The sequence below is a fragment of the Antechinus flavipes genome, chromosome 1 (genome assembly GCF_016432865.1).
Source record: "Antechinus flavipes isolate AdamAnt ecotype Samford, QLD, Australia chromosome 1, AdamAnt_v2, whole genome shotgun sequence".
Taxonomy (NCBI): Eukaryota; Metazoa; Chordata; class Mammalia; order Dasyuromorphia; family Dasyuridae; genus Antechinus; species Antechinus flavipes.
In genome coordinates, this window is record NC_067398.1 from 128250529 (window position 1) to 128263634 (window position 13106).

The 13106-nt window shown below is 31.6% G+C and overlaps 1 protein-coding gene across 5 annotated transcripts in view; it reads right to left on the reverse strand.

Moving 5' to 3' along the window:
• PAIP1 (poly(A) binding protein interacting protein 1) overlaps positions 1 to 13106 on the reverse strand; it is a 41253-nt gene that overhangs the window by 17153 nt on the left and 10994 nt on the right. For all 5 annotated transcript variants that reach the window (XM_051990554.1, XM_051990549.1, XM_051990546.1 and 2 more), the window contains exons 4-5: positions 10403 to 10515; positions 8207 to 8318 (exon numbers count right to left, since the gene is read on the reverse strand). In XM_051990554.1, coding sequence (XP_051846514.1) covers positions 8207 to 8318; positions 10403 to 10515 — 225 coding nt within the window. The remainder of the gene's footprint in view (positions 1 to 8206; positions 8319 to 10402; positions 10516 to 13106) is intronic.

Sequence of the window (13106 nt, forward strand, 5' to 3'; positions counted from 1 at the left end):
TTCTTAAAATTTAAGCTTTCAAGAGATTAAAAAGAGCCTCTAAATTTTTCCTTCCTTGAAGATACTGGGGCCAAGGTCACTGCTATAGTAAGATGGTATGGCCAAGTCCAACCTCTCTGAAAAACAGTAGGTTCCCCAACACCACTAGAGTCAGTTTCTCTCTAATGAGGACCCCTTGTGTCTCCATTCTCCAGAGTCCTAAAATCTGGATTTTAGAATTCTGTAGAATTCTGTGGTCTTTTATACTCACCATCTTCTCTCTAGATAGATTCAACCACAAAGCTTGGGAAATCTAGAAAAATCCCACTTTACACCTTAAAAATCTTTCTTCTTTCTCTATATGAGCAGTAAAAGAAAAAAAAAAACCCATGAGCACATGGGTTTGGGGAGAGATTGAAGGCACTGCCATTTTGTTCCCAGGGACCTGTCTCTATCTCGTGTCTCAAATTTACTGCCATTTCAAAACTTTTGGGGAGTCTAAGAGAATGGAGTTTTGAGGAAGAGGTTTTTTTTCCCCTCTCAAAAATATAAACTAAATTTCTGGATATTTAAATTTAAATTGCATATGATTAGAATTACTTTCAATTGATACACTGATTTTAGAAATGTGTGCATTAATATTGAAGTATTGTTACTAAAAATTTAAATCTATATCTGATTTGATTTTAAGCTCTCCCCCCAAAAAAAATGGGTATTAAAAAAAAGTTCTCTGGTAACTTACCTAAAGAGGTCACATTTTTGTACCTCCTTTAAATAGATGAAATATATTTAAGATACTAGGTTTCTTTCTAAATTGTATATTGCGCAATTTGTAAAATTATATGAGTATCAGCCCTGTTGGACATATGATATGTTTTGTGAAGTTTTGCCTAAAATTTAGATATTACCTATATGCTGAATCCTAAAGTTTGTCTTGCTTTCTACCTTTAACAAAGAAATATACTTAAGAGTAGAGTTTATGAAATTTAAAAGAAAGTTTTAAAAAAGGATTTGAAAAACAAGGGAGAAGAAAGGTTGATTATAAAAACAATTGATAAGGTAAAAAAGACAATAAGTGTGTACTGACATTAACAAGAATCAGGTTGTAGGGCTGTGCTGATAAAAATCTCAAAGAAGAAAAGGTCTGCATCTAGAAGTTTAAAAACAAACAAAACCAGGTACTAGACCCAATTGGGAAACAATCAAAAAGTAAGTGAATCTGGAACATCCAGTTAGAATTTAGGAAATCTCTCAAACTGAAGCACTGATTGATTTTAAAATAACTTTTCGAACTGGTGTATTAAAATTAGAAATTTGACTGTAAATTACATGACATTTCTCCATTTTTTAGATAAATTATGTTAAATTTGCATTTCAAGACTATTTGGATATCCCTTATAAAATTTAATTAAGTTATTTGGGGTTACTGTCATAATGCTGGAACCTAAAATTGATAATTCCTATGTGTGGGGAAAACTCAGAGCAACTTTAAGGATAGAAAAAGGCAAGCTGGACTCAGGTCCTACATATCCTCCATCTTTCATATCTTTCATAATAATGGCATGCAAAAATGAATGCAAAACTCCAAATAAAGTGTGAAGAGAGCACAGTACAGTGGGATTTCTGGAGAAGTATTGGGAACTTCTCAACTTCTTTTAATACAGATCAAAATTACATTAGCTTTGTTGATTGCCACATTATCCCAATAACATATTATGCCTGCAATATACTAAAACACCAAAATCTTTTTCAGAAGTGAAACTTTAAAGAACTTTTTTATATATTTATATATGCCTTCAGTTTTACTCGAATTTAATTTTTTGTACTGAAATGCAAGACTTCATATTTATACCTATTGAATTTCATCTTTTATTAGATTCAGCCCAATGATTATATCAAGATAATATTTATCCCCATATAAAGAGTAGAATAGTCCTGTGATTTGATAAAGTCTTGAGAAATAGGTACTATAGATTAAAAATATGAATTCAAAAAACATTTAAGCACCTACTGTGTGCAAGGCACACAATGATTCAAATTAAAACCCTTTATATTCTATTAGCAAATATAACACAAAAAGCATAATGCAACAGAAATTGAGGAGAGAAAGAATAGTTCACATATTTAGAGATCAGTAACATCTTCAGAGGTGACCAAATCTTTCTATAGAAAAGATAGAAATGAAGAGACAGTGCATTCTAGATAAGGGAAAAGAGTTGTGTGAATTTAGAGAGTTGGGAGATGGAACATCAAGGGAAAATGTGTAGCCTTGTTTGACTGGAACATAAGTTTGGGAAGATGGGTAATGTAAAAGAAAAATGGAAAGGTAGAAGAAAGCCAGATTTTAGAAATTATAATTAAATTTAGGAGCACAACTCTTATTTATTATTCCTACTCTTTTGTAATGGAATCAGTCTGGGAAAGGGCCCTAAAGAACATTTTGTATATAAGGAATCAGATCTAAAGAGCTGAAGTAATATGCACGCACTACTTGGTGACTTCTATTTTAATCCAAATGTCTGCTGAATGGCAACACACACACACACACACACACGCTTTAAAAAGAAAAGAAATACAAAATAAAAATTGATGAATGAATACAGCATGCATGGAATTGTTTGTACCAAAGTCAAGAAACAAGGGAATCAACCAATATTCATTTACATAGTAGCTTCAGATAAAGTGGGCTTATTTACAAGTTGCTCCTTGAACTATTTTTTTGGTAATTGATTCACTAGACTGTGTACTATCTAAGAGCACTTAAGGCATTATCATCTCAGTATTTCATGCCTCTATATTCTAAGTGGGAATGTGTAAGACAAGTATACACAGTGACTTTGCATATTTTAAAAACATGTGACTGACTACTGAATAACAAGATTAATTTGCATAGACACTTAGATAATATAATTGCCACATGATATATAATATGACATATAATGTATAATACATATGTATACATAATTGAGTGAAGAATTTAAAGAAACCTGGATTAGATTTGTATAAACTAATGCTGAGCAAAATAAGCAGAATCATGAGATTCTGAGAAAGTGTCTTTCAGTTTATGAAAGTAAGACTATAACAAGAATGGCGTAAAAAGGATCACTAAAAAGAAGTTTAAAACTCTGGTGGGGGGGAAGAGGGAAAGAAGAAAATCAATGAAGAACTAGGAGATAATAACTCATATTTCTTAGGAAGGAAGAGGGGGGAAGAAGACTAACAAAAAACAATAATACAATAATTGTCAAGCCAATAGACATTTTAAAAAAATTTGTTGCTGGAGCAGCTAGATGTCACAGTGTATATAAAGCACTGTCCCTGAAGTCAGGAGGACCTGAGTTCAAATCTAGTCTCAGACACTTAACACTTCTTACCTGTGGTAACCCTGGGCAAGTCACTTAACCTCAATTGCCTGGGGGTTGGGGAGAGAGAATTGTTGCTATCAGAAATAAAGGTTCAACCTAGAAAAGTGGAAAATTATTACAACAGGGGAGAGAGGAGGAGAAGAAAGCATTCATATGTACCTACTATATATGTCAAGATACTGTACTAAAGAATTAACAAATATTATCTCATTTGTTTCTCAATCAAAACAATCCTAGAAGGTGGGTGTTATTAATTTATCCCCATTTTACAGTTGAGGAAGTTGAGCCAGAAATTGAGTCACTGGCTCAAGTAAGTTTCTGAGGCAGAATTTGAACTCAACTCTTAATGACTTAAGGACCAACACTTTTCATTCACTGTAGCACCTGACTCAGCAGAGAAGATACCCTTACATGATTATGGTGTATTGCATATATTTTCCAACTTAAAAAAAAAAATGTACTGATTCATAACAATCCAAAGACAATATCAAAGGACTCATAATGAAAAATGGCATCTACCTCCAGAGAAAGAACTGACAGCATCTGAATACAGACCAACAGATACTATTTTTCACTTTCTTTTTTTTAATTCACATTTTCTTCCACAAAATGACTAATATGAAAATGTTTTACATGACTGCACCTGTGTAACTTAGAATATATTGTTCACTGTGGGGGATGGGGGGAGAGAGGAATAGAATTTGGAACTCAAAAATGAAAAAATCATCAACAACAAAACCCCACAATGTTTAATTATATTTCTAAAAAGCTTGGTGATTCTGACAGCAAATAGTGGTAGTTAATAACTTTCTTTCAACTTATATGAACTGATGCTTAGTGAACAAAACCAGGAAAACATTGTGTGCAGCAACAGCAAGATTGTGTGACCATCAACTATGACAGAAAAATATTATTTAAAAAAATGCATAAGAACAAAAAAAGCATTTTCATTGATTCCCCCTCCTCTTTTTTCCTCCCTTTAAAAATATTATAAAAATATTGTTTGTTTTGGGATAGCTTTATGGGAGAGAGAAAAAGGAATACTAAAATTGTAGTAGTGAAAAAATAAAATTTTACTTTAAAAAAGAAAGTTTTTGAGTAATTGGAATAAGGGAAATGAATGCTAGGAAAAAAATGAATGGACTTGTCACATGAAGAGAACACTAAGGGATAAAATATAGAGAAGCAACAAACAGTTCATATACTCTTATAGTATCCTCATGATACCAGGCAAAACTGAGGATTCCCTGTGGCAAACTTAGGAGACTCTGGCAAAAGTCACATAGAATAAGTAAGCACAGCTAAGTAGTCATCTATATTCTTGGAGGAACGTCTACATTGCGTTTATATAAGAATCTAAGTAACATTACATTTATCTGATATCAAAGAAATATTCTATAGTAATCTCTTTAACAGTCAAAACATCTTTTAATAAGGCTTCCCTTTAATGGAAATTAAAATGTGCATGGGCTACACTTTTTAAATTCTGGGATTCCCCTCTCCCCCCCTCACAATCTCCTAACTTAAAACAAAATATTTTTTCTATTAAAAATTTTTTTAGGTTACATATGTACATTTATTTTTTATGTACTTCCACATGAGTCACATTGGGAGAGAAAATCAGAACAAAAGGGAAAAAGCATGAAAAAATAAATAAATAAATAAAGTGAAAATAGTGTGCTTCAATCCACATTGCAATGCTTTCCTGATTCTGCTCGCTTCACTAAGCATCAGTTCACACAAATTAAAAAGAAAGTTATTAACTACCACTATTTGGTGTCAGAACCACTATGTTTATTAGAAATATAATTAATGGGTTCTGGACATGGGCTTAAGGAGTTACCTTTGTAAGAAGATAGCCAATCTAATGGATTTTCTCTAATACTTCATCTGAAATTACTTTCCTACTTATGAATATAGCCAATTACAATACCTCACCAATTTGTGACCTGAAATTCAAGTGTGAAGAGAGCAAAACTGCCATGAGGTCTTTTACAAGGCAACAGATAATAGAAATCAAGGCCAATTTACTTCACAGAAATGTCATTTTTATTATTTATAGTAACACTATTTCTTCTACCAAATTCTTTTTCAGAGCTCCAGAAAGGAAACAAACATAACTGAGTTTATCTTAACACTCTTTCACCCAAACAGGTGGAATACAATGGGAAAAAGCAATAAATTTAGAGTAGGAACCACTTTATTATAAGTATGACAATATACCAAGTAACTCCCAGTCTCTTTGTCTCTGCAGTACTTATGTCATCAGGTTGTTTTGAAAAGCAAATGAAATACACCTTGCAAACTGTTGAGCATTATATATAAGTAAATTATTATCATTTCCCTTTCTTGTGCACTGGTAGAAAATGAGAAAAATGCTAAGACAAAATAAGTCAAATTGCCCAGATAATCCAAGTAATTAAAAGCTGGCCAAAATTTCCCTGTACTAAATTAAGCTAACCATTAATTCAAACCTATACACAGGTGTACTCAAATATTAATAAGAAGCTGAATAGCATAGTATGTAGAGCACCAGCACCTGACTTCTTGTGTGTCCAATACCTAGCACACACTAAGCACTTAATGATTACTGGTTGATTGACTGTGGAACGTCTGAGTTCAAGTCAAGTTCACTTATCTCTCAAGCAACCCTTAAAAATTTACTGAGAAGGTGCTATTTTGTGCTAATTGATTTAAGTTTCCTCACCTAGAATTCCCTATATTAAAGAAATCATAGTTCTGATTAAAAATATATATTTATTGGAAAAAATGGCTTTTTTGGTTATTTTTTGCTTATTTTAAACTTAAATAGAAAATGAAGAGGGAAAAAAATAGATATACTGCCAGGTATACAGCATAACACAAAAGAGGATCAAATATAAAAAAAAAATTTCTACTTCAAAAAGGCCTATGTAATAAAATAATTACAGTTTTCAAAGCTGCCCAGCTTTTCTTTGCTTCCATTGTAGGTATTCTTTTATTCTCTGCTGTGTACACAAAAATAGATGTCTATAAATATGCACATGTAAACACATATACACATATGTAAGATTCTCCTATGCTTATTTCTATTCATCCTCTCTCTGAAAGTAGATAGCATCATCCTTCATAAGTACAAGCCTTTCCACGTTTTTCTAAATCTACTAAATTTTTTGCTAACCCACCATGACATTCCACAATCTAATCACATCCTAAAAAAACTGCCTATGAAAAATCTTTTCTCCAATTTTCTGCATTTCTTCTATTTTGGGCTGCATAGGTTTTATTTATTCAAGAAAATGTTAATTTAATGTAATCAAAATTATCCATTTTACACTTCAACAATACTCTCACCCTATAAAGTAGTTCATCAAGGTCTAATACTACTGAATCTATTTCTTCTACATCTTTTTTTCTCCTTTATTATCTCCTTTATATTACAAACTTTAGTGTTTTCAAACATTTGTATCCTTCATATTAGTCTCCAATATTAGGAACTAAAAGCATTTAGCATGGATATGAGCCACAGATTATGCCAGAGGAATAAAACAATCAATATATATTTTATATTTCCTGAACACTTATATGAACTGGTATATGGCACTGTAATGAAATGTTAAAAAAAAAAAAACAAAACAAAACAAAATAAAAAAAAACAAACCTTTCCTTCACATAATTAATAAACTAGATGAGAAAGCAAATATATGTGAATACAATATAGAATAAACAACAATGGTTAATGCTATTTCAGAAGAAAGATTATTTATGGTCTCAGGTGATTCAGAGAAACTTTCACAAGTAAAGCTAGAACTGAATCTTAAGGGAATGACTTCAAATTTACTTCATAGTCCCTTCTCTACAAATATGTACTGAAAGGAAAAATTTATAGGAACCATCTAATCGAGTTATTGTATTTGTCATGTCAAATGCAGGTCCTATATGAAGTAAAAATATTGGAGATAACCAATTTCATTTCATAGAATAGTAAGATTTACTATTAGGAACAAGAAGAGACCTTAGAGGTTATTTAACCCTATCCCTTCATTTTAAACACGAGGAAACAACTGAGGACCAGGATAGTTAAAAAAATTACCCGAAGTCCTTGAGGACTCTATAATTTAAATCACTGAAATAAAAGAGAGGTAGATAGGAGTTTGATTGTGAAAAGCTTCAAATGATAATCAAAGAGCATATAATATTTGTTAATAGCAGAAATTGCCCAATTCAAAACAGATGTTATCATGATGTAATAGCTATTGATCCAAAAATAGTGCATGAGAAACAGTGAAATAAGTCTAAGCAAAATTCTTTTAATTTCAATTTTGGTTCCTATGTGCCATAATGAAATACTAGAATACCTTTATTTTGTAATATAATACTTTCAAAGAATAAATATCTCAAATATTTTCCAACTTACTGCAACTTTAATCAATGAATCATTGTCAAGACAACTTTAACAAAGAATGATCTGCTTTATTTAATAATCATAATACACACAAATTACTTTTCCAATTATTTTTTACCTAAAAATAATAGAAAAGTAATTGTACCTGTTGTTCCAAATTCTTTTCCAAAAAGCTGATTCTCAAATTATTTTTTATTATAGTTTTTTATTTACAAGATATATGCATGGGTAATTTTTCAGCATTGACAATTGCAAAACCTTTTGTTCCAATTTTTCCCCTCCTTCCCCCCATCTACTCCCCCAGATGGCAGGATGACTAATACATGTTAAATATGTTAAAGTATAAGTTAAATATAATATATGTGTACATGTCCATACAGTTATGAAATTATTTTTTAAAAACAAAATAACTAATATAAAAATTACTCAACAATGTAAATGTTTTCAAGACAGATCAATAAGAATTGTGCTTTCTTACCTCCAAATTAAGGTAAAGTTCACCCAAGAAAAGTACAAAGGAATGAAATCGTTTTCTGGTAGCTTCATCTCCTTTTGCAGCCTGATCTTTGTTTTCATACTCAGTTCGACATCTAACACACACAAAGATAAAAACTCTCAGGATTTTAAAATATTTTCATAAACATTTCTTCTGAGTTTATATTCTCACACAATCAACTATGAAAAAAAAATTAGAAAATGTCTTTAAAAATGTGTGTGCATACACATACAAATATATAAAAATAATAAACATCAATTCAACAATGTAAGTTCTAATATGCAAAAAGGTACTAAACTAAGTACTAGGAATACAGATAGAAACAGTCACTATTCTTATACTGCTTTAAGAAAGAGAGAGGAGGAAAAACAAAGTGATATTTAAGTATACAGGATAGGTAAAGATGTCATGTAAGAGGTATTTAAGTTGTACTTTAAAGAATGGAACTGTAACCACAGATGTGGAGAGAGTGCATTTTAGGCACAGAGGACCACTTGTAGAAAAGCAGAGAGGCAGGAAATCTAATGCCAAAAAAGGGAAGTAGCTAAAAGGTCAATTTGTTGGGATTGGAAAGGCAGGAAGGATATATGGCAGCCAAATAGTGAAAGGCAGGCTAAGGATTTCATATTTTACTCTACAAGCATGTAAGGGGGGGAAGAGGGAGGGAGGGATGGAAAAAGTAGGATATGTTTTAGGAATAACAATTTGGCAACTGACTGGAAAATAGGATGGATAAAAGATGTGACAAAGGGAAATCAGTGAGATGTTGTTCTATTGGGACTTCAGACTACACATTCAAAGGCTTAAAGTATCCTCCTCCCAAACTGATTCAAATAAGTATTACTACAGGGGGGGGGGAAATCAATCTATTATTGAGGAAAGGAATTAAGGAATTTTTCACCCCAAGACACAGACTCTAAAAGACTTACCTACTAATTAACTAACCTTTCTTTGTGCCTTCCTGATTCCTTTACTATCAAACTCAGTCATGGTCACTGGCAACCTCAAAGTTTATTCAAGTTTAAAAAACCCACAGGTCGAATACATTGATTTAGCATAAATCTTCCCTAACTCTTCCCCATCCTATACAATTTCCTCAATACTGCAAAGATCCTTGATTTCACTTGTGTGGATACTTCCCCCAGGGCAACCTCTCAACAATTTAGTAGACAAAACTTCAAGATTTGCTGTGGTCAAAAAATTCAGTCCTTCCATCAATTTGGGGTTAAGCTTCTTTAATTTTAATTAAGCTGATCCCACCTGACTAACATTTAATCCACTTCCAAATATGTATTCAAAACCTTGGGAGATTTGTCAGAGCTTATTTTTTTCTATCATGATCTCTCCAGCCTTTTCCATCCCACAGTGAGGATTTTAGTGGAGGAAAGTTCTATGTGCATAAATGAAAAAGCCCAATCCTTTTAAAAAGTTCTTACTTATATAAGTTTGTTTTACTTGTGAGTAAAGAATTCTGTTCTATCTAACAGTGAAGGATTTTTAATTCATTAACCTTTATTACATCCGCAAAGTAAAAATTTCAAAGCCAAAATCCAAACAACTTTATATTTTCAACCCATTGGCCTACTTTCAAGAGATATTTTCAGTTGATAACCATCTCAAAGTTGCAGTGTAAATACCTCTCTTCCCTTGCCCCTACAGACTTCTATATACTGTGCAACATATCAAGGTTAATAAAAATTTGTTTGTAATAAATATGCTGTCAGTAATTTAAAATACATTAGTGTTAAATTATATGTTTGCATTTGAACTTTGGGGAAAATGTTAAATAAAAAAGTTTATCTTTTAAAAAATTAACTTTATTTTTCTTTTAGAAGAGATAAGTAGTAACCTAACCTATACAGATTAGGATGTTGAGGCAGGATAGCTAACCCCTAACACAGTGTTCATATAGTCTAGGCTGGCTGTGCTTTTATCCTGCTCAAGAATTCCATCTTCATCTGGTTTTATATAACCTTAGAAAATGAAAAACATGCAGCATAGTTGGATACATTCAAGAGGGTAAGAATAAAGAATCACAAGTTAACATTATAATAGGTAGCTAAGAAACAAAAAAGGATATAATACCAAGGCTGATTTAAATGCCTGTAATTTAAAAGCTCAAGATAAAAATGAAGGAGGTATGGAAGAACTTGATGAATTACATTTATTTTCCATTACCTTTTAAGTAGTAACTGCCGGAAATTTCCACTTTGTGGACTAATGGTTAGATGATGAGACAAATAATTACACAGCCTTGCTCCCATGTAAGAGAAATGTGGTACAGTTGTGGCCTTTTAATAGAAAATAGGAATACAATAATTTTTACATGAAATAAACCATATATGTAAATTAATTTTTAAAAATACTTTAAAAATGAAAACAAAATTATTCTGGAATAAATACATTTAAGAAATTGATATATTTCAACACAAAGAACTGGCTCTATTACTAAGCAGATAAATGTCCAAATGTTTGGAGTAAAACAGTCTTCCCCAGTGCTTACTTAATGCAGCAAATTCAAGAGAAAAAACAACTTTTATTGAACTTTATTCCTGTGACAAAAAAGTATAAATACCTAATACTCAATACAATAGTATATTCAGAACCCACTAGGTTCAAACTAATTAAGAGTACCAGAGGAGATGCTAGAAATGACATGTCTTTTAATAAATCCTCTTTTTCAGTTAGGTATGACAGCTAGCACAAGCCTGTAATGTAGTCCCTTCTACTGAGGATGAGGCTGGTGCCTTTTTCAGTTAGAGAAGTTCTAAAGTGCGGAAGGGCTAAAGGAAATCATATTCATATTAGTAAGAAAACACAATTTATAATCATATATATGTACTTACACAAAACACACACATACATGAAATCAGCAGCAATTTTTACGTTATAAACACCTTATAAATGAACTCTACTCAAATTCCAAAGAATATGTTCTACCCCACTTAGAACTTATAAAAGGTCTTACAGAATGACAAAATGTACCCATGTTAAAGAAAAAAATATATAAGTGTGTATACACACACACACACACATAGTTGTATTTTCTGTATGGCAACATTATATAGGGTAAATATAATGACCTGTAACATGACTCTTAGTTTCTGTTACCAAATTTCAGTTCCTTAATTGCTTAATACCTTAAAATTTCTTCATCTGTATTAAAATATTTTAAATACATAAGTTACATTCTCCTTAATGAAAAATTTTTTAAATTCATGTTCTGAAGCCTCACATCAGCAAAAATACATTAGGACAGTCAACTCCATATTTAGCTTAGAACACAGTTCTAGATTTTAATGTCCAATGAGAATGCAAATTCTAAATTTCTATCTTGTCTTTTTTTTTGGCTTTTTGCTTTTTTTGGGGGGGCAACTGGGGTTAAGAACTTGCCCAGGGTCACAGAGTCAGGACGTGTTAAGTGTCTGAGATCACATTTGAACTCAGGTCCTCCTGACTTCAGCGCTCTATTTGGTCATCTTTGACCTAACAAAGAACTAAAATAATTTCTGGCTTTTCCCTTTATGGTTTATATCAAAGAAACAAATAATTCCTTCATTGCTTTTAATCATTTAGGTTTTCAAGAAAACAGAAGGGAGAAAAAAATTGTAATAGTCCTTTGATATTTCACTTATGCAGGTTTTTAAAATCTAGTTATCTAATTCCAGAGTTCAATGACCCAACTATAACATTCCTAAAAGTAGATATGAGAAATTATATAAAGGGAGAAAGGAAAATTTAATTCCCCTTCCAATTTCCAAATATTAAGTAAAAAGTACACAATAAAATCTCAATATTGCCTGGTTAATGTAAATTAATGAATTACATTCCTTATGCCAATATCATAAAGGCATTTTATTGTATTATTTTTGTAAAGAACAAATGTCCTCTTTATTGTATTATTTTTGTAAAGAACAAATGTCCTCTCTATGGGTTAATTTTGACAACTTTTTAACTAGTGATGTAGTGCAATCTTTTGGAATTTTGTTTTGAAATTATTAAAGGCCATACATAAATACATCCATTAAAATGGCTAGGTGGAAAGACTTTCTTGGTGATGGATAAGATGGAAATTCAAATAAAATAAGAAAAACAAAATTTAGAATTAACAACTTTTAGTAAACAAAATGAGTTTGCTTTCCTATCTATTGCATTCAGAAATTAATCTATTTAAAGATGCTTATGCAAGTCATTTTATTATTGCTTTTAGTAAAGACTAAGTTCTTCCTGCTGTCAAGTAAAGTCTAATTCTCCCCAATTAAGAGTGTGAACTGTGTCCCTGCCCTTGGGTTTTTTCTATTTGTATCCATGCTGCTTGGTCTGTAGTAAACACTTAATAAAATGCCCTTTTCTCCCCATTTATTTACTTATCATATCAGCACAACAGTTAACAACTGCCACAATTCTGGCAACCACATCCAAGAGAACATTAGACTCAGCTTTGCAAATCTATGGGGAAATCTTTGGCAATTCTATTTTTGGCTCCACACAAAGTTCCTCCTGTAGTTTAGTGGTTTTACAGTATTCAAGGCAGTAAATCAGAAATACTATTCATATCTCTCCTAGTAATACCTAGTATTAGAGACCATAATACAATAAAACAACGTACCAGTCCCCTTTGAAGGTATTTTATTAAAACTAGCTATCCTAATCCACAAATACTGAAAAGGACAAGTTTTTAAGGAAAAACAAAACAAAAAGACACAATGTGATACCTTTCTCATGAATAATTCAAAAAGTTGTAACTGAATGAATCTATGAAAGAAACTTTTAAAGCAATAATATAAACAAAAAGCACCATCCTAAGTGCTGGGAATACAAAGTAGAAAGGTAAGAGTCTTTCCAGAAGCTTGAATTCTAATGGGGGACACAACACATATAA